Source organism: Onychomys torridus, chromosome 5 (assembly GCF_903995425.1).
Source record: "Onychomys torridus chromosome 5, mOncTor1.1, whole genome shotgun sequence".
Taxonomy (NCBI): Eukaryota; Metazoa; Chordata; class Mammalia; order Rodentia; family Cricetidae; genus Onychomys; species Onychomys torridus.
Window position 1 is genome coordinate 33,837,398 of NC_050447.1, and position 25,983 is coordinate 33,863,380.

Below are 25,983 nucleotides of genomic sequence, written 5' to 3' on the forward strand. Positions count from 1 at the left end.
GTTAGTGGGCCTTAACATTGCCTGTTTTCCGGGGCGAGAGCAATGGCTGAATAGTTATGAGCACTGTTGCTCTTGCAGAGGGCAGTAGTTTGGTTCCCAGCACCCATATGGTGCCTCACAACCGCCTATAACTCTAATCCAGGCCATATTTGACATCCTCCTCTTCAGGCACCAGGCATGCCTGTGATGAACATACATACATGTGGGCAAAAATACTCATACGCATAAAACAGGTCTTTTTAAAAACTTCCCATTTTGCTATAAAAACTAAGAATGACCGACTTTAACACAGGTCAGTTATTTACCAAGAAGAGGGAAGGAAGAGGTCAGGGGTGGAACAGAAATCTTGGGACTAAGCAGTGTCCCAAGGGTGCAACTGGCCTTCAGAAGGAAGTGTGTGGAGGTTCGTTTCTCCAATGCTCGGGTTAACTCTACCCCCACAGAGTTGGCTTATTGCCAGTGTTGAGCCTGTGCCCGGGCTGCCTTGGCCCCAGCTCCTGGCTCAAGGCTTGTGCCCTTCTTGAGTCTCCAGGTTTGCATGGGTAGAGGGTAAAGTGCCAAGGCAAGCTCCCGAGCCCGGTTCTTAGCAGGGGAAACTATATTAGATGGCTCAGAATTTCGGATTAAAACCACTTCCAATTCTAATCCATGTGCCGCATTTACAAATCGAGTGACAGACCCTTCATTTGGAACAGGCTGATCATTTGGAACAGGCTGAGCTAGCTTCTCCCAGACCTAGTTCTTGGGTCCCACCTGCATTTCTACCCAGAAGGCAGAGAGTAGAAGTTCTCTGGGCATGGGAAGCCAAAACTGAATGCCCCTGGGGATGCCGGGGTGAAGGCTGTACCAAGGTCCTGGTCAGCTGCTGGTCACCTGAGTTCCAGAGACGAACGAACTCTCAAGGACTCACTTCCTCTTTCCTTGCTTTTAGAGAGGTTGCTCAGTCACAGCAAATGATGAACTTCTTTTGACTCGACCTGTTTGCGGCTCCTCGAGTGTGGGAGGGCTAGGAGTCGGGAATGAGGACTACCTGAGGTGACTTCGAGTATCAAGGACTGTGTTGGGTACACAGTGAGGTGGGGTTGTCTAGTGGCAGAAGGATAGCTTGGAGCCAGGCGGTGCCCATCCGTCGATCGATGCGTTCGGCGCTCAGCACAGTCTAGCAGGGGTGGGCATGGACGGGTGGTGTGCTTGAGTGGGAGGAACGCTCGTGGCGGAGAGTTCCAATTGGCAGAGCCTTAGCAAGAGGCGGGTCCTACTTGGCTAGTGGCTGGGAGCGGTGGGGTTAAGAGCTACGCTTCGGCCCCGGCCTAGGCACGAACCCCTATCACTAAAGGAGTCCCTCGGACCAGCTGCCAGTCTCACGCCATGGATCGCCATCTCCTCACTTGTCGCGCGACCCAGCTCCGGAGTGGCCTCCTGGTCCCCCTGCTCCTGTTAATGATGCTAGCAGACCTGGCCTTCCCGGCCCAACGTCACCCCCCGGTGGTGCTGGGTGAGACTTGCGTGCGGCGGGACGGTGGGTGGGTACTGCAGGATCCAGTGCAGTCAGGGTCGGATGGGCCGACTTCCCTGTTGTGCCATCTGCTTTAAGTACGATGCCCAGAGCGTTTGGGTCTCTTAACCTGGGTCGGGTCGGTTAACCCACCTCCCTTCATACTGGGCATGGGTGTGGTTTGCCACCCTCTAAAATATGAGAGCAAGGGAAAAAAGATACTGTCCGATTTCCCACTCCACCTGTCTGCATCAGCTCCAAACCTTGCCTCAACATGCTCCCATTTCTTATCTGGAAAAACTGAGGCAGTTCGACCCTACTCCAGAGGCTCCTAGATAGTCTCAGAATTGGTCTGAGTCTGCCTAGAAGGCTCTCACCCTTCTGTATTTCTCAGGGCATGGCTGGTAGCAAGTTCTGGCCACAGAGATAATTTCCCTTTGCTTTCAACTTATGGAATGCATGGCATTGACTTTGGGGGAGAAGGTGGAAGGGAGAAAGGATGGGAAAGGGTTGGGACAACAGCCATGAACAGGTGTTGGGGAGTCAGCATGCTCTACGCCCTGCCCTACAAGACGTAGTTACTCCAGGCTGTGTTGAGGCCGGGTGACCTTCCCTGCCTATTCACTCTTTGGTCTTAGGCCTGGCAGCTGAACAAGAATCAACAGTGTTTCCTTATGCTAATAGGCCAGGATAAAATCTTTGGGAGTCTTGCACTTGACTTGGCGTTCATCTTGAGCTAGTGTTTCAGTGGCCAGCCAGGACTCCTGAGAACAGAGACATGCACACGTTACATACTTATTCTGCTGGAACATGTATTCTCATGTTCTTTCTGCTGTGATTTTTTTTTTTTCCTTGACTTTTCAAGACAGGGTTTCTCTGTGTAACAGCTCTGATGGTTGTGGAATTTACTTTGTAGACCAGTCTGGCCTCAAACTCACAGAGAGTTTGGCCTCTCTCTCCCTCCCAAGTGTTGAGATTAAAGGCGCAAGTTACCACGCCTGCCTGTTGGGAATATTCTAATAGGGATGCTAAAGATCATAGAAGGATAGTGTTGATTGTCAAAGTGGTATGAGGAAACCTCAATAGGCATTGTAATTTATGCACGGGAGCACATGACTTTAATCCCAGGAGGCAGAGGTAGGCCTATCTCTGAGTCAAGGCCAGCCTGGTCTACAACACAAGTTCCAGGACAGCTAGGGCTACACAGAGAAAGTCTGTCTCAAAAAACAAAACAACAACAAAATAGGCATCCTAGGTCAGGAAATGGTCTGGGGAATTCTGGACCTAGGTTCACTGAGATTTGTACACACTTGACCCTGCTTTTTCCAAGCTTCCAGGATGGCTCTCAGGGAAGAGGTCTGTGTTGGGTGAACAGCACAGAGAATAATCACAGTCAGCCTGGGTGAGTGGGTGCCTGGGAAGCCCTCCGGGAGCATGCTGGAACTAAACTAGGGTTGGTTGAAAGATGGTTCCAGGCTGGTTGGAATGGAATGGAATTGGGGGGAGGCGGAAGGCATGTATGATGTAGAACTTGTGACTTATTGGGTCATCTGGACTTTACTACCTGGGGACCAATGTGAAGAAGTCACGAGTGAGCCTAAGGAATTCTAAGAATGAGGGCCTTGGCATTGGGATGTATGCATTCTCTGACCACATATATGTTTGCCACTTTTTTTTTTTTTTTTGAGGCGGGGTCTCGCTCTGTAGCTCTGTCCTCTCTTTGTAGGTCAGGCTGGCTTTGAATTCACAGAGATCCTCCTGCCTCTGCCTCACTAGCACTAGGATTAAAGGCGTGCACTAGTGTGCCTGGCTTGTTTGCCATGTATTTTTGCCTGGATTGATTGGTGCTAACTGTACTCATTAATCGATCAATAGCAGAGAAACCTCAGACTCCACAGGGATCTGAACATCTGCACCCTCAACCTGCTCATCTTTTCACGGATTGAGGCTGCTGCTGCTGGTAACTCAGAGACTGCAGAGAGTCATTCCTGTTCCTAGGCACAAAGTGTGGGTCCTGAGTTAGTGGCAGAAGCATCAGAAGTCAGAAAATTGAGCCCGGGGCAGGGAGATGGGACCTTAGGCAAACCATTGTGTTCTTCTCAGTCTCGGTCTTCTCATCTGTTAAATGGGCCTGCAAGAGGGCTCAGGGGGTGAAGGGGATTACCACCAAGCCTGAAGACTGAGTTCCATCCCCAGATGAAACCAGTTCTGGCAAATTGTCCTCAGCTTCCACGCATGCTGTGGTGTGCTCTCATCTTCTGTTTCACACTCTCAGTAAATGTGATTTAAAAATTTATATGAAGATGACCCTTCCCAGTGTTATTTGAAGTAAAAGTTCTGTGTGCAGCTCTTGTCTTGGTTTCAGGCACCAAGTCTCTCAGAAAGGGGTGATTGGCAATTTTTAGAAGCCACAGCCTGACCAGGGCCAGGGGTATCTGGTGGCTTCCTCTTTTACTCACTTCCCCTTTGGTGGATGGAGACAGTGACCAGTCCACGTGTCCAGCTCACAGGCATCTCATGCAGAGTTTCCCATGCCAGAAATTTCCTGCTTTTGCACCCATATGAAGCAGGTGTCTCACCTGCTTCTCATGATCCTCTGAAGACACTGGGGTGACACTCAGGCCAAGGACATGTACTGTGCTGAGTTCAAAGTCACTGGGGAGGGCTGGCTTTGGTGGTGCACGCCTTTAATCCCAGCACTCGGGAGGCAGAGGCAGGTGGATCTTTGTGAGTTCAAGGCCAGCCTGGTCTACCTAGTGAGATGCAGGAAAGGCACAAAGCTACACAGAGAAACCCTGTCTCGAAAAACCAAACCAAACAAAAAGTCACTGGGGAGGAAGGCCAAGTGGCCTTTCATAGTGACCGTGGGCTTGGTGTTTTTGTTTTGTTTTGTTTGTTTGTTTATTTGTTCTTTTATTTATATTTTATTTGAAACAGGGCTTCTCTGTAAATAAGTTGCCACGTCACTCGCGGCTTACCAGTACTTTACATCTCGCTTTTCATGGTGGCGGCTGGCAAGATCTCTCTGCCTCAGCCTTCTACTTCCCAGAATCTCCTCTCTCCTTGTCCTGCCTGGCTACTGGCCAATCTATGAATCAATCATCCATAGCAAACAGTCCTGGCTGTCCTGGAACTCACTTTGTAGACTAGGCTAGCCTCAAATTCACAGAGATTCACCTGCCTCTGCCTCCCAAGTGCTGGAATTAAAGGAGTGTGCCACCAATACCGGGCTCTTTTTTTTTTTTTTCCCCTCGAGACAGGGTTTCTCTGTGTAGCTTTGTGCCTTTCCTGGAACTCGCTTTGGAGACCAGGCTGGCCTCAAACTCACAGAGATCCGCCTGCCTCTGCCTCCCAGTGCTGGGATTAAAGGCGTGTGCCACTACTGCCCAACTGATTATGGGTCTTTAAAAGGAGTTGTTTCTCTGAAGTGTTAAGAATGTAGCCTATAGGGAGTACATGCGGCTTGTAATGTTAACGGGAGTTAATAGATTGTGGGGCTTTAAATACTGGGAATTAAAGGAATGGGTGTGGGTTTGGTGTTACCAGAGCCCGAGGGTCTGTGTGGACCAAAGACAAGGGTGTATCCAGTCATGCTTGGAACTTGCTCACACCCCGGCCTGTGGCATGTTGTGCACTTTAGCGATCTACACACCTCAAGCATGCTAAGGCCTTCCACAAAATCTACCCCCTGGAACATTCCTGCCTTTAGCAAAGCCTAGGGGCTTTGGTGGGGCCTGCTGGTACCCTTGCAAGCTTCTCTCATCTGTGTTATTGTGGCCTCCTTCCCACAAGCTCCCAGCCTTTGGGAGGTTGGAGGCAGGAAAAGCATGCTTTTGATGCCAGCAAGACCTTGTTGAAAAACAAAAACAAACAAAAACGTAAAAGAATACTGCCCCTAGATTTAACTTTTGGCCTAGCACTCTGTCTTGTCTCGCTGCTTGGGGGTAGAAAAGACCCTGCTTAATTTTCCTTTTAGCCTGGTTTAAGCCCGGAGGGTACATATCTAATCAGGGCTGTAGCATTGGCCAAATTTTGGAGGTTCTGGAAAACTTCCATAAGTCTCAAAATCCCTTCTAGGTAGAGTATGATCTGGGTCCATTAACCTTCTGTATATGTGAGGGCAATCCAGGCTGAGATCTCAGTGTTGGGATTCTGTACATATGCAGCTTGGGTCTAACGTCTTACATCACTCAGGGGAAGGGACCACAGCTTGTTAAGGAAGTGACTGGCTTGAACCCCTTTCTGAATGGCCTGCGAGGAAGTTGCAGCGGAGATCTAGGGAGGTTATTTTTATTACACATCATTGGAGAGAGTACTATGGGCCTCCCCACAGGCATATCAGGCCTCTCTTTAAGCCTCATTGGGTATCTGCTGGCAGGCTTCTTTCCCATTAATGTGGCTCTTGTTTTTGTTTGTTTTGAAACAGGATCTCAGTGTATAGCCCAGATTGTGCTAGTACTTACTTGATCCTCTGGCCTAGGTCTCCTAAGTCCTGGAATGACAGTTATTCACCACCATGCCTGGCTAGTAGCAGCTTTTCTATATGAAGGTGGTGTCCTGGCTTCTCTGTCACATTTCCCTATTTTTGATTTTCCCAGTCCTGGGATTGTGTCTCCACTTCCGGAGTGAATTACAAAGATGTGCCATGGCGTCTATTACTCTGGGTGCATTGCTCTTTTTCAGACTGCAAGGTTTTTGGGGGTCTCCAGACTGCCAGGGCTTGGACCTATGCCTGTCTTTTTTTTTTTTTTTTTTCTGCAGTGCCTGGTGATTTGGGTAACCAGCTGGAAGCAAAGCTGGACAAGCCAAAGGTCGTACACTACCTTTGCTCCAAGAGGACGGATAGCTACTTCACACTCTGGCTGAACCTTGAACTGCTTCTGCCTGTTATCATTGACTGCTGGATCGACAATATCAGGTGGCGCACACAGATGGGGGAACCACTGGGGGGCCTACAGAGGCCTTCTCCTGCCTCCATAGATGGGAAAGTACCCCTCTCTTCTAGGCTTTGTACCTTGATCTGGACTGGTCCCCACTAGCTGTATACTATCAGAGGCATGACTTTCTGCTCCTGCTGCTCTCCTCCCTTCTCCAGTTTAGCCACAGAGTCCTAGACTCAGGTTATTTGGCTAGCCCCTATCCAAGACTCACTATGGCTCCCTCCCTTCCTTTGCCCGAGGCTTGGCCACACCTGCCTCTCTAGCTCTTGTTCTTCCTGTCATATGCCATCTTTTCACATTGTAATGTTCCCACGTGGGGAATTCTGATTTTTATAGCCTTCATTGATAAACCCCCTCTCATTCACCCTTTAAAACCTGGCTTTTGAGCTGGCTCAGTGATTAAGAGCACTGGCTGCTCTTGCAGAGAACCCTAGAGCAGTGGTTCTCAACCTTCCTAACGCTGTAACCCTTTAATACAGTTCCTCATGTCTTGGTGACCCTCAACCATAAAATTATTCCACTGCTACTTTGTAACTGTAATTTTGTTGCTGTTATGAAATGTAGCGTAAAGAGCTGATATGCGACCCCTTGGGGACTCAATGTACAGGTTGAGAACTGCTGCCCCAGAGGTTTTGGTTTCTGGCACCTGCATGGAGGTTCACAACTGTCTGTAACTTCTGTCCCAGAGGATCTGGTGCCTTCTTTTGGCTTCTTTAGGCACCAAACACATGCACAGACCATACATTCAGGCAAACACTATGCACATAAAATAAAAAATATAAAAGTCTAAAAAAACAAAGTAAAAAAAAAACAAAAACCCTGGCATTTGCTGGGTATGGTGTGGACCTGTTATCTTATTACTTCTGGAGGCCAAGGAAGGAGAATTATACTCTGTCTCCAAAAATCACCCTTCCCCAAACAAATGGCTTTATTCCCTATGCAAAATCTTCCCACCATCCCTCCCTCCAGGCCCCATGTATGCTTCCTTTAACTCTCACCAAGTACCAAATTATGTTGGCAAGGAACTGTGTTTTACCAAATTCAATATAAGGGATTATATTTTTTTTTCTGTTTTTTTGTTTGTTATTTTGAGACAGGGTTTTCCTGTGTAGCTTTGGAGCCTGTCCTGGAACTCTGTCTGTAGACCGGGCTGGCCTCAAACTCACAGAGATCCTCCTGAGTGCCTGGCATTTTTTTTCCTGATATAAACTGAATTTTATTACTAGTGTGGTGGATCAAAAACAAACCATTTTTACTTTGGTTAAACAGTTATAAGCTGTTTTGTGTCCTATCTCTTCTTCTACCATGTGGGTCCCAGAGACTTAACTCAGGTTTTTAGATGGACTTGGTGGCAAGTCTTTACCTGCTGAGCCATCTCACTTTTTAAAAATTTTTATTTATTTTTTTTCAAGACAGGGTTTCTCTGTGTAGCTTCGCACCTTTCCGGGAACTCACTTTGTGGCCCAGGCTGGCCTCGAACTCACAGAGATCCACCTGCCTCTGCCTCCCGAGTGCTGCGTTTGAAGGCATGCACCACCACTGCCCGGCGCCATCTCACTTTTCATGTTACGATATAATCAACCCAAATCTCTTCAGTTACTAACCACAAATATGTTTGTAAACAAGAAAGAAGGTGGGTATGGTGGTATATCTATAATCGCAGCACTTGGGAGGGGGCTGAGGCAGGAGAATTGTCACAATTGAAGCCAGCTTGGGCTACAGAATGGGTACCAGCCAGGGTTAAGTAGGAAATCACTATCAAGAACCCAAACAAACAGACAGAAGAGATTGATTTCCTATATGTGCAATCACATCAGTGGCATTCAGAGGATATAGTTAAGGGGGCTGCAAGTAAACATTTTAGCTGGAAGAACTAACTGGTGGTCCTGGTGATTTTTTAAAAAAATCTTTTATTTTTGAGAGTTTCATATTTATATATCTATATATCCACATACAGTGTATCTTTTATTTTCTTTCTTGAAACAAGGTTTCTCTGTGTAACCTTGGCTGTTTTGTAACTTACTCTGGCTGGCTTTGAACTCAGATCTGCCTACCCCTGACTCCTGAGTGCTGGGATTAGAGGCCTGTGCTACCACTGTCCAGCTACAATGTATCTTTTAAAAAATTACTTTTAGGTTTATTTACTTTATGTGTATGATTGTTTTGCCTGCATGTGTATAAATGCACTACATTCATACCTGCAGAAGTCAGAGGAAGGCATTAATCTACTGGAACTGAAGTGAACTTTTTCTCTTTATTTTATGTTTATGGGGAGTTTTGCCTGCAGGTATGTCAGTGTGTAATGCCCATAGAAGCCAGAAGAGGGTGTCAGATCCCCTAGGACTGGAATTACTATGCAATGTATCTTCTTGTTTGTTTCTTTTTTTTTCAAAACGGGGTCTCACTAGGTATCTCTGGCTGTCCTGGAACTTACTATGTAGAACAGGGTGGCCTGGAACCCACAGAAATCCACCTGCCTCTGCCTCCCAAATGCTAGGACTAAAGGCTTGGACCACTGCATCTGGCCTATACAAATTTTTTTTTTTTTTTTTTTTTTTTTTTTTTTTTTTTTTTCTGAGACAGGGCTTTTCTGTAGTTTTGGTGTGTCTGTCCTAGATCTCGCTCTGTAGACCAGGCTGGCCTCGAACTCAGAGATCCGCCTGGCTCTGATTCCCGAGTGCTGGGATTAAAGGCGTGCGCCACCACTGCCCAGCTGCAGCCAGTGCTCTTAACTGATGAGCCGTCTCTCCAGCTCCTGTCCTCTCCTTTAATTTTGTTTATGTTTTAGAAAATTACATCATTTAGGGGTAGGTGCGCATGTTATAGCATGAGTGTATAGGTCAGGGGACAGTCTGAGAGCAATAATTCTCTCCCTCCACCATGTTGGTTCCAGGGATTGAATTCAGGTTTTCAGCCTTGTGAAAAGTATCTTTATCTACTGAGCCAATTTACTGGCCCCATCTTCCTTTTATTCCCCCCCACCCCCTTTTTGAGACAGGGTTTCTCTGTATAGCTTTGGCTGTCCTGGAACTTGCTTCCCAGTCCCAAATTTGGGCTGCTACTGAAAAAACCATATCCTTAAAAAACAATTACACATGTATATTGTGACACATCCACACACAATTGAACAAATACATACATTTGATAAAAAAAAATTAAACATTTTTTTTTTTGTGGGGGTGGAGAGATGCCTCAGAGATTAAGAGCACTGATTACTCTTCTATAGGACCTGGCTTCAATTCCCAGCACCCACATGGCAGCTCACAACTGTCTGTAACTCCAGTTTCAGGGGATCTGGCATGCTCACATAAATATACATGTAGGCAAAACCCCAGTGCACATAAGTTATAAACAAAAACAAAAACTTTTTGTTTTTTGAGAGAGAGCCAGTTGTGGTGGTGCATACCTTTAAGAGGCAGAGGTAGATGGATGGATCTCTGTGAGTTTGAGGCCAGGTCTACAGAGTTCCAAGGTGGCCAGAGCTACATAAAAAGACCCTGTCTCAAAAAGCAAAAAAAAAAAAAAATATATATATATATATATATATATATATATATATATATTTTTTTTTTTTTTTTTTTTTTTTTTTTTTTGAGATGGATCTCTATAAATTACCAGGCTGGCCTTGAACTTTCAATTCTTCATCAGCCTCTGGAATGGCTAGGATTTCAAGGGCAGATTAGTCAGACTTTGTGGCACCTACCTGGGATTCCAGTGTTTTGGAGGCAGAAGGAGATCACTGAGAGTTCAAGGCTAGCCTGGTATACAGAGCAAATTCCTAGGGCTGTCTTGTGAGAACCTATCTAAAAACAAACAAAAAGAAAAAAAAGCAACAGTTTCCGTGAAGGTGGAGGTGCTCCCTTCAGTATAGGGGAAGGGCTAGATACGTAGCTCTTGCCTAGCATGTATAGAGTGCGGGGCTGAAGTGAAGGCTCCTTCAGAGGGCCCAGGTTGCTACTGAGCGCCAGTGTTCAATGGCTCACATCTGCCTATAACCTCAGCTCCAGGAGATCTGATGTTTGCTGGATTCCCTGGGCACCTGAACACATGTCATAGAATATATACTTACATAAACATACAGACATTGCACATAGATTTTTTAAAAAGGACAGGGAGTTTTGATCTTTAGCCCCCACAAAAAAGATAATGCGGCTGAACATTTCCTAAGGCCTTATGCTATTGTAGCCATCTAACCTTTGTAGCAAGTGTTACTCAGATGCTGTCAACCCAATGAATTATGATACATTTAGGGTCTTCCTATGAAGCCCTGTCTGTCCTGGAACTTACTATGTAGATCAGGCTGGCCTCAAACTCATGGAGATCCATCCACCTAGCTCTGCCAGCGGAGTGCTGGATTAAATGCATGCACCTCCATGCTGGGTATATTATGATACATGATGCTAATAATAAGTAACCAAGTTGCTGGTTTATGTATTTACTAAATTATACATTCTTTTTTGTTTGTTTTTTGTTTTTCAAACAGGGTTTCTCTGTAGCTTTGGAGGCTGTCCTGGAACTCGCTTTGTAGACCAGGCTGGCTTTGAACTCACAGAGATCCACCTGCCTCTGCCTCCAGAGTGCTGGGATTACAGGTGTGTGCCACCACTGCCCAGTTATACATTTCTATTTTTAAGATAGAATTTTACTGTGTAGACCTACCTGGCCTGGAACTAAAGGCATGTGCTACATACAACACCTGACTTTATAGTTCTTTATTTTATTTTATTTTGGGTGTGGTGGCTGTTGACAGGGTTTCTCTGTGTAGTCCTGGCTGTCCTGGAGCTCTTGTAGATCAAGCAGTCTTGAACTCACAGATCCACCTACCTCTGCCTCCTGAGTGCTGAGACTAAAGGTGTGCACTACCACCACCAGGCCAATTTTTATATACCATGTTTTTATTATTTTGGGATGTTCTACTTACAAAAACAAGAACAATGACAGCAAAAACCACAAAACCCCCATTGCCTGAGGTTGCTTATAACCCTATAGGGTTAAGGAAGGTGGATTTGGGGCTGAGAAAGGTAAATTTTGAGTTACAGGCTAGCCTGGACTAGCAAGACCCTGTCTCAAAACTAAAACAAAATACAAAGTTTACCCTATTTACTATGTATTATACCAGAAGTCTCTATCCTTCTTTCTCTCAATTTAAAGGAAAAAATAAAAAGGTTTTGAGCCTGTGGTAGTGGTGCATGCCTTTAACCCCAATACTCAGGAGGTAAAAGCAGGTGGTTTTATCTCTGAGTTCAAGGTCAGCCTGGCGTACATAGGGAGTTCCAAGTAAGGTCCTGTCTAACAACAACAAAGACCAACAAAACAGCAACAACACAAAGGGGTTGGTAAGATGGCCCAGTAGATGAAATCACTCCCTGTTCTTGCAGAGAACCCAAGTGAGTCCCAGAACTCACACAGTGGTTCACAACCAATCATAACTTCAGTTCCAAGGGATCTGATGCCATCTTTTGACCTCTGCAGGCACCAGGCATGCATATGGTGCATATATGTTCGTGTAGGCAAAAACGTTATACTCATACAATTAATTCAAAAGAAGGGTTGTGATACAGGGTCCACTGTGTAGCCCAGGCTGGAACTGACAGTCCTGCCTCTGCCTCCTGAATGCTGGGATCACAGGCCTGTTTTATCAGTCCAACTGGACTGATGTCATACTCGTGTGTGTATGACTGCATATTACGTCAAGAGCACACTTGAATGAGTGTCTTACACTATCTAGATTTGTACTAGAACACTCTTGGGGGCTGTACCATAAGAAAATCACCAAATGAATTCAATTTAGTCTTGAGGCAGTCCTTGGAACTGGTATTCTTTAAACCTGCTTCACAGGAGATGAGGGTGTAACTCAGTCTATCATAATAAGGCTTAGAATTTGATCCCCAGTACCACAACATTCAAAACAACAAATGTACTTTATAGATAAGGAAATCTGGAAGCTCAAAGAATTTATTTATTTGTTTTTGTTTTTTGTTTTTTGTTTTTGTTTTTGTTTTGAGACAGGGTTTCTCTTTGTAGCTTTGTGCCTTTCCTGGAACTCGCTCTGTAGACCAGGCTGGTCTCGAACTCACAAAGATGCACCTGCCTCTGACTCCCAACTGCTGGGATTAAAGGTGCACCACCACCACCTGGCCAGAATTTATATATAAAATTGACTACAGCTATTTCATTCAGCTCCTAGAAATTATGATTCAAACTCAGAATTGTATTATTCTAAGGTCCCCTCCCAGACAGAAACTATGTTTCTGGGTTTTTTTCCTAGATTTATTTTATTATTTTATGTGTATGAGTATTTTGCTTGCATATATGTAAGTGTAGTATATGCTGGGTGCTGTGAAAGTCAGAAGAGGATGTCAGATTCTCTAGGACTGGAAGTTACAGATGGTTATGGGCTGCCATGTGGGTGCTGGGAATTGAACCTGGGTCCTCTGTAAGAGCACCAAGTACCTACTGCCCCAGACGGGGTCTCTTTGATATTCCTGGCTGTCCTGGAATTCACTCTGTAGACCAGGCTGGCCTTGAACTCAGATCCAACTGCCACTGCCTCCTGAGTGCTGGGATCAAGGGCGTGTGCCACCCCCACTCCACCCCCATCCCCTGCACTGCCTGCCCCACAGCAAGTGCTCTTAAAAGCTCAGCTAAGCTGGAGAGATGGCTCAGCGGTTAAGAGCACTGGCTGATCTTTCAGAGGTTCAATTCCCAGCAACCACAAGGTGACTCACAACCATCTGTAATGAGATCTGGTGCCCTCTTCTTTTTATTTATTTTTTTTTAAGATTTTATTATTTATTTATGTATATGAGTGCTTCATCTGCATGTACAGCTTTATGCCAGAAGAGGGCATCAGATCCCACTAGAGATGGTTGTGAACCACCGTGTGGTTGCTGGGAGTTGAACTCAGGACCTCTGGAAGAGCAGGCAGTGCTCTTAACCACTGAGCCATCTCTCCAGCCCCATGGCGCCCTCTTCTGTATACTAAATAAATAAGTTAAAAAAAAAACCAACTCTGCCGGGCGGTGGTGGTGCACACCTTTAATCCCAGCACTCAGGAGGCAGAGCCTGGGCTACAGCGTGAGTTCCAGGAAAGGCGCAAAGCTACACAGAGAAACCCTGTCTCAAAAAACCAAAACAAAAACCAAACCAAACAAACAAACAAAAAAAACAAAACAAAAGCTAAGCTAAATCACTGGGCGTTAGTGGCACATGCCTTTAGGGAGGCAGAGGCCAGCCTGGGCTACAGAGTGAATTCTAGGAAAGGCTCCAAAGCTACACAGAGAAACTCTGTCTCAAAAAAACCAAAAATAAAATTTAAAAAATATATATTAAAAACAAAAAAAGCTCAGCTAAATCAAAGAACATAGCTGTTGCCTGATAAATGTTTGTGCTGATTGGAACTTCACCAGAACCTTATCAATTAAAAGCTTTTTCCTAGAGACCTGCTGGCTGACCCCCTGGGGGCCCAGCCCTTTCCTGCCTGTTCATGCTGCCTCTTCGTTGACTTTCTTTTTGGTGTGTGACTGCAACTATTCCTGGGCTGTTGATCTGCATTTCTATTTCTGTCCTGGAGACACATGGCCTCAGGTACTGCCAAGGAGACACAGGTTGATGTTGAAAGGGGCTTTTTTGTCTTTGCTGCTCCTCTGACCTGTTTAGATTTTCATCTTGCACAAGGCTGCCTTAACTTTCCACAACCACCTTCTGCACTTTGCAGATTTTCCACCGGTCAGCGTGGCCTGGGGCCCTGTCATTTGGATCAATGTTGGGACCTGTCAGCTTTCTGTGACTGCTTTTTTTTTTCTTTCGTTTTGTTTTAACTATTTAAATTTTTTTTTGTTTGTTTGTTTGTTTTTTGTTTTTCGAGACAGGGTTTCTCTGTGTAGCTTTGCTCCTTTCCTGGAACTCACTCTGTAGACCAGGCTGGCCTCAAACTCACAGTGATCAGTGATCCGCCTGCCTCTACCTCCCGAGTGCTGGGATTACAGGAGTGCACCACCGCTGCTGTCCTGCTAGATCTGTGTTTTCTGAGCCTGCTTTGTTACTTTTTCATTTCTTTTATACCTCTGGCCAAACCAGGGAGTGAGACTGGAGTATGGCTAAGTTCACAGGACAGTATTGAGACATACCAAGCCTGGTGGTGCCTTTGAGTTACTAACTTGTTATCTTCTCCTGGCAGGCTGGTTTACAACAGAACGTCTCGGGCCACCCAGTTTCCTGATGGTGTGGATGTGCGTGTCCCTGGCTTTGGGGAAACATTCTCTTTGGAGTTCCTAGACCCCAGCAAAAGGAATGTGGGTATGTAGCTCTTGCTCAGGGTCTCCAGGGCATGTCACTGGGGGCTCTGGGCTCTGTTGGGTGGGTTTCTAGAATGTGGGAAGTACTGCATTGCTTTCCAGGGTTAGCCTGTGAGCTGTCTTTGATTAGTGGACACAAATCCCTTTACCACTTCTTCAGGAAGACAGAAATTACTGTCTCTGTGGGTGTGCTGTGGGTGGCTAACACTGGTTTTATTTTATGTAATTCTATGCATTTCTGTCTGTAGGTTCCTATTTCTACACTATGGTAGAAAGCCTTGTGGGCTGGGGCTATACACGGGGCGAAGATCTCCGAGGGGCTCCCTATGATTGGCGCCGAGCTCCAAGTAAGAAACGCCCTTCCACCCTTCCCCCTGTTCTGTTCCTGAGGGGCTTAGGAGGCAGGGATAAGGTAGTCTCAGCCACTAATAGGCCTTGGGCTCTCCGTCCTTCTGGGCCTCTGGCATCCAGTGCAGCGGCCACAGCCACCAGCTCTGACTGGTCTTGCCTTGTCCTTTCCTATCATTCATCCCAGGACCCTCTGAGCTTGGTAGGGGTAGAGGATAAGATCGAGGGGCAAAATGAGTCTCTTAGTCTTCTCTTCATGAACCTTTGGGGGAACTAGTCTGCTCCTACTTAGGTTCCAACGTTCTCTGCACCCCTAGTCCTGGGTCTGGCCTGTGCATTGACCAGTGGTCCAGGTCCCAGGACACTTCTAGCCTGACCCCCTGCTTGGCTCTGGCCTGCAGATGAAAACGGGCCCTACTTCTTGGCCCTCCGAGAGATGATCGAGGAGATGTACCAGACGTACGGGGGCCCCGTGGTGCTGGCCGCCCACAGCATGGGCAACATGTACATGCTCTACTTTCTGCAGCGGCAACCACAGGCCTGGAAGGACAAGTATATCCGCGCCTTCATTTCACTGGGTGCGCCCTGGGGGGGCGTGGCCAAGACCCTGCGTGTCCTGGCCTCAGGTAAGACCTCCCTGGTCCCTCCTAGATGGCTGTTCCCAGGAATGTCTCCTCCTTTTTTCCTGTGGTCTTCGCTATGCCAACATCCTTCATGTCTCCTCCCTGGACTAACATCCTTCTTTCTCCAAAGTGGCCTTCTATTTCATTTTGGGGGGCCCAGTGGGATGGCTTAGTGGTTAAAGGAGCTCACTATGTAAGGACAGAACAGTTCCACAAATTTGTCATCTGACCTCAACATACAGGCATGACATGTGTGCTCACACATACCATATGCATACAATAATCAATTAAAAAGAAAAACAAGGTTGAGGATTTAGCTCAGTGGTAGAGCGCTTGCCTAGCAAGGGCAAGGCCCTGGGTTCGGTCCTCAGCTCCCCCCCCCCCCCCCCCCCAAAAAAGAAAAACAAGTATTTTTCTCCAAAAGAAAATCTAATGCTGTGGCTGGTGAGGTGTCTCAGCAGGCTAAGGCATTTGTTGCCAAGTCCGAGGACCTGAATCCAGTCCCCAGAACCCACATGATAGGAGGAGAAAACCAACCCCCATGAGTTGTCTTCTGACCCCCACATGCACGCCGTGGCACTCATGGACACACACACACCCTTTAAAAGAAAAGCAATTGTGGGCGGTGGTGCATGCCTCCATTCCCAGCACTTGAAACACACTTTCCCCCAGAAAGCCATGAAAGGAGGTCTGCTAGTACCCCTAGCCTCTCTTCAGTTGACAGGCCTGCTGTAATACTGTGTGTGGAGCGGCACAACTGTTGTCTCACAGTATTTGCTTATGTGCACATACACACAGTGCCTGGCAGAACTTGGTTTGACCTAGTTCTTTGAGGTCCCTTCTCAAGTCTTTTTTTTTTTTTTTTTGGAGCTGAGGATCAAACCCAGGGCCTTGCGCTTTGCTAGACAAGCACTCTACCACTGAGCTAAATCCCCAACCCAAGTCTTGTTTTTTTTTTAAGATTTATTTGTTTATATACAGTGTTCTGCCTGCATGTGTCCCTGCAGGCCAGAAGAGGGCACCAGATCTCATTACAGATGGTTGTGAAACACAATGTGGTTGCTAGGAATTGAACTCAGGACCTTTGGAAGAGCAGCCAGTGCTCTTAACCTCTGAGCCATCTCTCCAGCCCCTCAAGTCTTTCTTACCCCATCCCCACTTTCCACACAGGAGGAAGGCTGACTACCATTTCCTGTCTATGAGTTTCATCTGCCTCTGTGGGCCGGCAGTGCAGGGAGGAAGCAGGTGGGGGTCTGGCTGGGTCTGCTTGCCTGGCAGTTGGGAAAGTCAACCAACCCTCCCTTGGTCCTTCTCCAGTTGTTTATATACAACTGTAGGAGCCACCATCTGCAGCCATAGGGTGGGGCCCCCTCACTTGGGGTCTGTGAGCCCGGACCATCTCAGGGTTCTCAATTTTTCCCTTCTGCCATCACTGGTACTGCCTGACCTGCTTGCTCATATGAACGTTACAATCAGGTCAGGTTCAGAATTTCTCCCATTAGTGATCCTGAATTGAGTGGACTATGAGCTCATGGCTCAGACATTTAGATACAGTGAGGATTCATCACAGTATGTGCTCTGCCATTCCTGGGCCTACAGGGAGCCATGTGGGTACCTTCAGAATTTGATGGGGGCCAGGCAGTGGTGGCTCACGCCTTTAATCCCAGCACTGGGAGGCAGAGGCAGGCGGATCTTTGTGAGTTTGAGGCCAGCCTGGTCTCCAAAGCAGTTCCAGGAAAGGTGCAAAGCTACACAGAGAAACCCTGTCTTGAAAAACAAACAAACAAACAAACAAACAAACAAAACAAAGAACATAATTTGATGGGGAGTCATGGTAAGATTTCAGCCATTGGCCATCTCAAAGCTTTCCTGTAAAACCCCTTAAATCTTTACCTCAAATGTTAGGAAACTGCTGTCCACCCTAGAAATCCAGGAGTGGGAGAGAGGGAAATCCACAGACTCCTGGGGGTTTCCCTTTCCCCAAGGAGTCTAGAGGTAGCAGGCAAAGCTGAGACCCTGGGGCCAGCCAAAAAGGGCTGCTGCCTTCAGAGTATTGGCGAATGGGAGACAATAGTACTTGAACAAGTAGTAACTCCTTTCTAAGTTGCCGCAGGCCCTGCAAGTCTCATTGGCTAATGGGAAGAGCTGACTCCAGCTGCAGATTCCCACCCCATTGCCTTGCTTCCAGCAAGTCTGGCCTCCTGGGCCAGTGCCCAGGCTTTTAGATGGGAGCCATGAAACCAGACTGGCTGAATGCTGGTCTGGACCTAGGAAAAGAAAGGCAAGTATACAGTTCATTGTGATCAAACAAAACAAACAAACAACCCCCCACCAGGCCTTTGACCTGCTGCTTCACCTTAGATAAGACTAGTGCCCACAGGTATGGTGATAAACACTTAGCAGGGTGCCCTTTATAGATAAGCAAACATAATAGCTTAAGGGGAGGAGGCAAGTGCTGGCTGAATCTCTGGTGAGGAAATACATAAGGAACATGAAGATATGGTTGTATGCCTTCTACATACAGAAAAAAAAAGGAGGAAAGAAAAAAAGAAAAAGAAATAAAAGCCAGTGGTGCAGAGATGGGGATCATGATGGCGGGCGGCTAACAGTCTAAGATTCTGGAGTATTGACCATTGGTGGGTTGGTGAAGCTGCTTTCCTTGGCACAGGTTGATCTGAGCCCTTCCCTTCCAGGAGACAACAATCGAATCCCTGTTATTGGGCCACTGAAGATCCGGGAGCAGCAGCGGTCCGCTGTCTCCACCAGCTGGCTACTGCCGTACAACCACACCTGGTCACATGAAAAGGTATTTGTGCACACACCCACAACTAACTATACGCTCCGTGACTATCGCCAGTTCTTCCGGGACATTGGATTTGAGGATGGCTGGTTCATGCGGCAGGACACAGAAGGGCTGGTTGAAGCCATGACGCCACCTGGTGTGGAGCTGCACTGCCTCTTTGGGACTGGCGTCCCCACACCAGACTCTTTCTACTACGAGAGCTTCCCTGATCGTGACCCAAAGATCTGCTTTGGTGATGGTGACGGCACTGTGAACGTGGAGAATGTCCTGCAGTGCCAGGCCTGGCAGAGCCACCAGGAGCACCGAGTATCATTGCAGGAGCTGCCAGGAAGTGAACACATTGAGATGTTAGCCAATGCCACCACCTTGGCTTATCTGAAACGCGTGCTTTTTGAGCTTTGAGTCCTGGGCCAAGCAGGGCTGCTGGATGGCTGGACCATGGAGCTGCTCTTGGGTTCTGACTCTTTCATGGCCTAGAAGCTTGGTAAAGTTTGTGACCAGTATTTAAGGTCCTAGGTCCTAGGCTGTGAGGCACATCTGCCTCAGGGGAATACTGTTTCTCTTCCTTCCTATGTATCCTGGCAATGAAGAAGGAAGGGAGAAGTGTGGATTCAAGGACGTTTGATGGAAAGATTGCTGCTACTGATGGACTTGTGACCTCAGACTGGCTCTGTGAGCTGGCCTGAGTGGTTCCTCACCCCAGTCCCCAGCTCGGGCCATGCAGTCCTCCTAGTTCTCTGGCCTTTCTCCTCTAGCCCACTGGGCCCTAACCTTCCTGTGAGGGATGTTTCTGAGCTGAGGTCCTGCCCAGGAAGGTTCCACAGTGACCCTCAGGTGGATCTTCCCACACACTGGCTTCAGGTAGCCTACTGGCTAGGGTTACTAGCTTCCTTGGGACCTCACTTGTGGATATCCTGAGTGTGGTCTCCTGGAGGCAGTCCAGCACCCCTGCAGGCAGGGCGGTTTGTTGTGTTCTCCATGATTCCTCCTGGGATATTTAGACTCCGCTCCTACCTCTCACCTCTGGCAGCGTCCTAGTACAAGTACTGGATTGGGCAGCAGAGGACCCCTCAATTCTGAGGGCCGTGTTCTGGGATTCCTGATCTCCTTGGTTGTGATGTGGATCCCAGCGCTGAAGCTGGCCCTCTTGGTTCTGGGAACTGTAGCTTAAGGAGAGCAGGGCCTCATGTCATGACCTTCTAGCTGGGTCCCTAGGAAGAAAGGGAGCTCAAGGGAACAACCATGGTTACTTAGAGCTTCCCTGAGCCATCTTCTTGAGAACTCCACCACCATATTACACCCTGCTGTAGGGTCTTCCTGCCACCCACTTGGGCTAGCACAAGGGTTGAGAGGTGGTAGAGTTCCTGCCCACTTGCTCCCACCAGGCAGCTGAATGGGTTTTAGTTTGCAGGAATTTGTCCAGAGAATTGAAAGGGTCCCCGAGAGCTAGGAGCATAGTGTCCCAGCTAGGGGATTTTTGTTTGCCCCGGGGATGCTGCATGATCTCTCTCTGTGTGACAGCAGGGATGGTGAATCTGGGCCTGTCTTAGGGACAGTGCACCTGACTATTGGTTGAGACTTGAGTCAGCTTTTAGGTTGGGGTCCCCAAACTACTTTCAGGCTGGACTATATACACTGCCTTCCCATAATGATTCTGGCACTGGACTTCCCTTGTTAAGCACATTCCCATCATCTATCCCTCACCTGGGTGGTGTGCCCTTCACCTGGGGCACTGACCCAGCTGTACCTCGACTTTGGCAATAAAAGTATTCTGGATGCTGTAAAGTGCCCTGTCCTCGCTGTGTATGAGAGGAGGGAGGTGTGAAGTATGGAGGTGCTATAGAGGTGGGCAATTGGGCTGCAGCTTTGCTGGGGTCTCAGCACTATCCTCAGCCTTTGCTTTACCCTTCTGTCTTCTCTGGAATCCGTTTCTCCACTGGGACCAAGAAACAGACCCAGAGCTGTATCTCTTGGAGTTGGGCTCTTGTCTTCACCCTGCTTCTGCCCGATCAGCATTGCCCAAATAATGTCCCAAAGCTGATGGTGGGGATAAAGGATGGTCCTGCAAATGAGCCTGGCTGGACTCTGTAGCCTGTCTTCCCTCAGCTTCTGGTCTCAGCGTCTTTTGAACTTAAAGATCATTTTAGGAAGTCGCCTTCCTTAGATTCAGCATCTGGTCTCCCTGCCTCCTGAGTCTGGACAGGAAGTCATGGTAAAAGATCAGGGTTGGCACCGGCCACCTCTGCTTCACCATAAGATGGCTTAGAACTTGGCTTCAGATGGTAGGAAACTATTGCTAGTCCTGAAAACCCAGGAGAAAGACATGGGAGTCCATGGACCCCTGTGAGCTTTCCTGTTCTCAAAGATCCTAGTGTGTGTCGGGGGGAGTAGGTTAAGACTAGAATGGGCAAAGAGGGATGAGTAGAGATGATGACTAAGAAATAGGAGTACGTGGAGATGGACAGATGAAGGGAATGTCTGAGATAGGGAAGCATGCAGAGGGATTGGGCCCCAGCCTGAACTTTGTGGTGTAGAACCTGGCGCCACTGAACATGGTTAGTTCCAATACCAGTTTCCCAATTGAGTTGGTCAGACTAGGCTCCAGGTGTTGATATATACTGGGGCCACTAGATGGCGATCTAAGCCTCACTGTACCAGGTATAATGACATGTATAATGTCCTGGAAGGAAGGGGTGGTCAAGAAATGGGGAAAATGAGCTGAGGACATACAAGCACCAGCCCAATTGTCATCCCACCTCTTTTTTAGCTCTACTGGGACCTCATTTCCAGAGATGCCGAGAAAGCACTCCACCAGCAGCAGCCAATTTTCCTGAGCCTCAGCTTCCTTCCTTCCTCCCTCCCTCCCTCCCTCCCTCCCTCCCTCCCTGTATCCCTGCAGGACAGAAGAGGGCACCAGATCTCATTACAGATAGTTTTGAGTCACTGTGTGGTTGCTGAGAATTGAACTCAGGACCTCTGGAAGGGCAGACAGTGCTTTGAACCTCTGAGCCATCTCTCCAGCCCCTGAGCCTCAGCTTCCTTATCTGATTAATGAGGATAAATAAATATACCAAGAATGCATGCTGATGTGGGAAAACATCTGATCCTGTGTCTTATACATAGCGAGCTTTTAGCTGATAAGCTTTGTATGTGTATGTGAGACAGCAAAGCCAGAGATCTGGATGAAAGCCAGCAGGTTTCTCCTTGCAGCCACTGCAAGGACAAATGGGAGGGTGTCACTGAATGGAGGGAGTGTTGGATCAAGCTCAACTGACCTAATATATGCAGATTCACTTACACTTCCAGAGGTGTGTAAGGATGTAAGGGAATCCAGCTGCTGCCCAGGCTTCGATACCTATAATACACATACCCCCAACACTAACAGGCATTGTCCTGATACCTTGTCTGTGCATCTCTAGGTAACAGGGTTTCTCACATGGGGCAGGGAGTTTACATCAAAGGAGTATTGGTGGCCTAGTATCTTGCCACCCCCTGCCCTGCCTCTTGCCTTGGTATCAGAGGGTCTGGCTGCAAGCTTGTACTGGGAAACCTCCCTTATCCTCAGAGTGGTACAAGAGACCACCTATTGATTTCCCGTCTTTAGACTTTCTACCATGCTCTTTCTTGATGCTGGAGCCTGAACTCTCCTCAGAGTCCCTGCCATGCTGTTGTCTATCTGTCTGTGTTGTCCATGGTGTTAGTGACTTTTAACAAACTCCACACACCCGACAATCCATCTCAGGGTCCTCTTGAGCCTGCATCAGAGGCCTTTCTAGGGTTCTAAGCAGAGGATACAAAAAGGGATGTCACCAACAAGGGTTCCTCAAGGACTGTCATCCTATAGGTCTATAGGTGTTAAGTCTCAACTCGGGACAAATGGCTAACTGAGTTGCCTTTTTTTATTTGAGCAGAGGATCGAACCCAGGGCCTTGTGCTTGCTAGGCAAGCGCTCTACCACTGAGCTGAATCCCCAACCCCTGAGATGCTTTTTGACATATCAAATCAGACACTGGCTGCCAGCCTTTCCTAGAACCTGTTCCTCCCAGTCAAGAGTCCTGGCACCTCAGCACTTCTCACCACCCTCCTTGCCCCTACCTGAAGCCCTCCAGCCCCTGAGCTGCATTTCTCCCTCAGCTTCTCTTTATATATAAACTCAGCCATTTTGGCTATGTGCTCTCTTGGCCTCTTAGTGCTCAGCACCTCTTTGCCCATCTGCCGTTCTCTGTTTCCCCCTCTCTCTTGCTCTCCCCCATTCCCTCTCCTCTCATGGCCAGGTCTATTCTGCTGGCCATGTTCAGTCTAGAGTCTTCCAGATCCCTCTGGCTGTGCCCTCCCTTGTATCTGCAATAAAAACCTCTTCAGCCATACCTAGGAGTGGTCATGTCTTCATTTTTCATTCATTGGAGAGCAGAAAGGAAGAGTTTAGGAGAGTTTTTTTTTAAGAACACTTATTTATGTATTTTATGTATATGAGTGCCCTATCTGCATGTATCCCTGCACACCAGAAGAAGGAAGGCACCAGATCTCATTATAGATGGCTGTGAGCCACCATATGGTTGCTGGAATTGAACTCAGGACCTCTGGAAGAGCAGCCAGTGCGTTTTAACCTTTCAGCCATCTCTCCAGCCCAGTCATTACAAATTTTGCACTTAGAACAACCCAATTACATTACAAAAGTTCACACTTTGTAGAATTTCACAATCAGTTTACAAAACAAACATGTAAACCCCCACCAACCTCGTAATATTTTAAGTAATTTTGCGTGGGGCATGGAGTATGTGTGGCAGGTACGGCAGGTTGGACTCCGAGGCAGCTGGCTGGGGATTGGCATGTAGATTGGGAAGAGAGGTTCAGATGCTGTTCATTTCTGGATTCCCCACTGAATGAACAGGAGTAAGGGTTTGAATGCCTGAACCAGGACACCTGGCTGGGAAGCAGAGTGGTGAATCTTGGACAAGAAGATCATGGTACCACATTTTGGGGTACAGCATGTTCCCCAACCAACTCGTTTAGCCACACATACTCAATAAACTGATGAATGGAGCCAAATTAACAGTGAAAAGCAGAAGGAGATTTATTCAATGTGAATAAATTCACTTTGGGAAGAGGGACAAAGAGATTCAGTGACCCCCCCCCCCAGTTTGGTTTTTGGGGATCCTGACATGAAGATAGGATTTATTTATTTACATTTTTCAAGATAGGTTTTCTCTGTGTAACTGGAACTGACTCAGTAGATTAGGCTGGCCTGGAATATACAGAGGTCTCTGCCTCCCAAACGCTGAGATTAAAGATGTGCTCCACTTGGGGGGGGTTAAATTTTTTTTTATTCTTGTTTTGAGACGGGGGTGGGTGGGTAGGGATGTTTAACTGTGTAACCTTGGCTGACCTTGAATTTAGAGATCCACCTGCCTCTGCCTCCTGGTGGGCTCAGATTAAAGCCAGGTGTCACTAAGCCCTGCTAAATTTTTTTTTTTTAGATTTATTTTATCTTACGTGTTTTTGCTTTCCTGCGTGCATATGTACCACATGCGTGCTTGGATCCCCATGAATTAGGGTTACAGGTGGTTACATCACGTGGGTGCTGAGAATTAGAATTCCCTCCCTCTGCCAGTGATCTTAACTAATGAGCCATCTCTTCTGCTCCCAGGATAGGGTTTAAATCTTAAGCAAGAAGTTCGGAAACCAGAAGTAGTCCCTTGTGAATTCCAAATCTCTCTTTGAAGGTCCATCTCATCAGTTGTAAATCTTTCTGCAAGAGTTAATAAGTCCCGCCTTTGGATGCTTCAGACACTTCCTCTTCTAGCAGGAAATTCCTGGAGGAAATAGTGGTTTCTTAGGGTCCATTTTAAAAAAGTCTGATAGCCGAAGAGGAGAGCACAACTGTTTCTTTGGAATATATTTATTCCTACCAGACAGGTCAGTTAGAGGGTCCAGTGGAATATAAAAGCAGGAGGTCTTCGCCTGAGCGTCCGCGCTAGCAAAGAAGAAGATAACCTAAAGGGAGACAGAGGAGGAGGCTGCCGCTTCCCCAAGAGGGGTGTCAGCAGGCTTGGGCGAGACCAGGACAAAGAAAGCAAGCCCTGGGTGGCTACGGGAGCTAGAAGTGAGTCTGAACTTGATCGGCAGGGCACAGGTCCTGGGTGTGTATTCCCCGCTCGGTTCCATAGGCTGAAGGCTGGCAGCCTTCCGGGGAGGCGGTCCAGTGGTCTTTGTGTGAACTGGCTGAGGTCCCAGTGGATGTGGAGTCCCCACCGAAAGCCAGGAGGGAAGCGGAGTGTGGGGACCCTTTAGAGCTCCGCGCGGCAGCATCCCCCACGGGCTTCAAGTGCCTGCGTGCAGAGTCCGGGAGTGGCCACCCCAGGTGAGGAGGACCGGACCCCAGTCAACTGTCCGCGGGGGTCCCCGGCGCGGCCTGCTGGAGGCGGCTGGGTAACGGCACGCAGATGGCCTCGGGCGCCGGCGTGCTCCGGTGCCCGGAAGCAACGCCGCCGGAGGCCCCCGCTCCGAGCCGGGTCCCCAGGCGGCGCGCGCTGTCGCGATCCGGTGCGAGTGACGTGGCGTGGGCGGGGCTTGAGCGGCGGCGGCGGCGCGACCGAGCATCCTGGCAGCGCGGCGACACGGGGAGCTGACTGGTGGGAGCCAGGAGGTGAGGGGCTGCCTCTGGTTCCGTCCGGGGCCGGTTCCGGCTCGGGCCGGGCCGTCTGGTGTGCGGCCCAACGCTCTGCTCGGCCGCCGTCGGCGCGGGCTGGATGCGGGGCCGGAAACCGCGTGGGGCGGAGGGCGCGGGAGGGACGCGGCGGCCGAGAGGAGGACGCCGGGAGCGTGGAGCCCCGAGCGGACCGCGGCGTGAGCAAGGCGCGCGCGCGTGCAAGACCCTGGGTGGTTTTGTGAGTGTGCAAGACCCTAAGTGTGTGTGTGTGTGGGGTGGAGGCAGACTCGTGGGTGAAAGAGAAAACTGCGAGACGGCGGAGTGTGTGTGTGTGTGTGTGTGTGACGGAAAAAACCCGGAGACTGTGTGTGTCAGTGTGTGTGTGGTGTGTAACTCTAGAGTGTGTGCGACCCTGAGAGAGACGGAGACAGTGAAGGAGGGCGGAAAGACGGACGGAAAGACGGGGTCCTTCGCAGTCTGGGATCCCCTGGAGCGCGGAGACTGCGGGCTGGACGCTGCCGTGGGAGAGACCGTAAGTGAGGAAGGAGGGCCGAGATTGCTCGGCGGGCGTGTGAATGCAGGAATGCGGTTTCTGGGGGCTGTTGAAACCTCTGACTCGTGTTGGGACTGAGGTATTGGCGAATGGGAACACGGTGCTCTTGGTGTGGCTTGAGTGTCTCCATATTTTGTCATCTCATTTGACCATCTCATGTCACAAATGTCAAGAAGTATTTGTGAAACATTCTGAAAATTCTGTACGGAGCGCTAAGCCCAAAGGCTGCTCACCGTGTTGTGTAATGGGTCAGTAATACATAGAAATCAACATCT

General features: G+C 48.3%; 2 protein-coding genes across 5 annotated transcripts in view; both read left to right on the plus strand.

The window, feature by feature from the left end:
- Nucleotides 1-952: 952 nt before the first annotated feature.
- Nucleotides 953-20,291, plus strand: Pla2g15 (phospholipase A2 group XV). Of its 2 annotated transcripts, none has more exons than XM_036188625.1 (6): nucleotides 953-1,495; nucleotides 6,257-6,413; nucleotides 14,615-14,733; nucleotides 14,981-15,079; nucleotides 15,607-15,706; nucleotides 18,397-18,576. In XM_036188625.1, exons 1-6 carry the CDS (start codon nucleotides 1,369-1,371, stop codon nucleotides 18,503-18,505), a joined length of 711 nt encoding a protein of 236 aa, XP_036044518.1. In that variant the 5' UTR covers nucleotides 953-1,368; the 3' UTR covers nucleotides 18,506-18,576. The 2 variants fall into 2 exon arrangements, with proteins under 2 accessions (XP_036044518.1, XP_036044517.1); XM_036188624.1 differs by having other exon boundaries at nucleotides 955-1,495; nucleotides 15,482-15,706; nucleotides 18,397-20,291.
- Nucleotides 20,292-24,552: 4,261 nt separating this feature from the next.
- Slc7a6 (solute carrier family 7 member 6) overlaps nucleotides 24,553-25,983 on the plus strand; it is a 33,390-nt gene continuing 31,959 nt past the window's right edge. The window contains exon 1 of one of the 3 annotated variants that reach the window (XM_036188757.1): nucleotides 24,553-24,609. The gene's annotated coding sequence lies outside the window, so the exon portion shown is untranslated. Of the gene's footprint in view, nucleotides 24,610-25,136; nucleotides 25,153-25,671; nucleotides 25,688-25,983 lie in introns of those variants that run through there. The other 2 variants (XM_036188754.1, XM_036188758.1) reach the window with 2 other exon arrangements.

What these genes read in the sequence shown, in the direction of transcription:
- Pla2g15 (XM_036188624.1), top strand. Translation starts at nt 1,369, where the DNA reads ATGGATCGCCATCTCCTCACTTGTCGCGCGACCCAGCTCCGGAGTGGC. An exon ending in TGCTGGATCGACAATATCAG is followed by an intron (nt 6,414 to 14,614) that starts GTGGCGCACACA and finishes TTCTCCTGGCAG; the next exon opens with GCTGGTTTACAACAGAACGT. An exon ending in CCCCAGCAAAAGGAATGTGG is followed by an intron (nt 14,734 to 14,980) that starts GTATGTAGCTCT and finishes TTCTGTCTGTAG; the next exon opens with GTTCCTATTTCTACACTATG.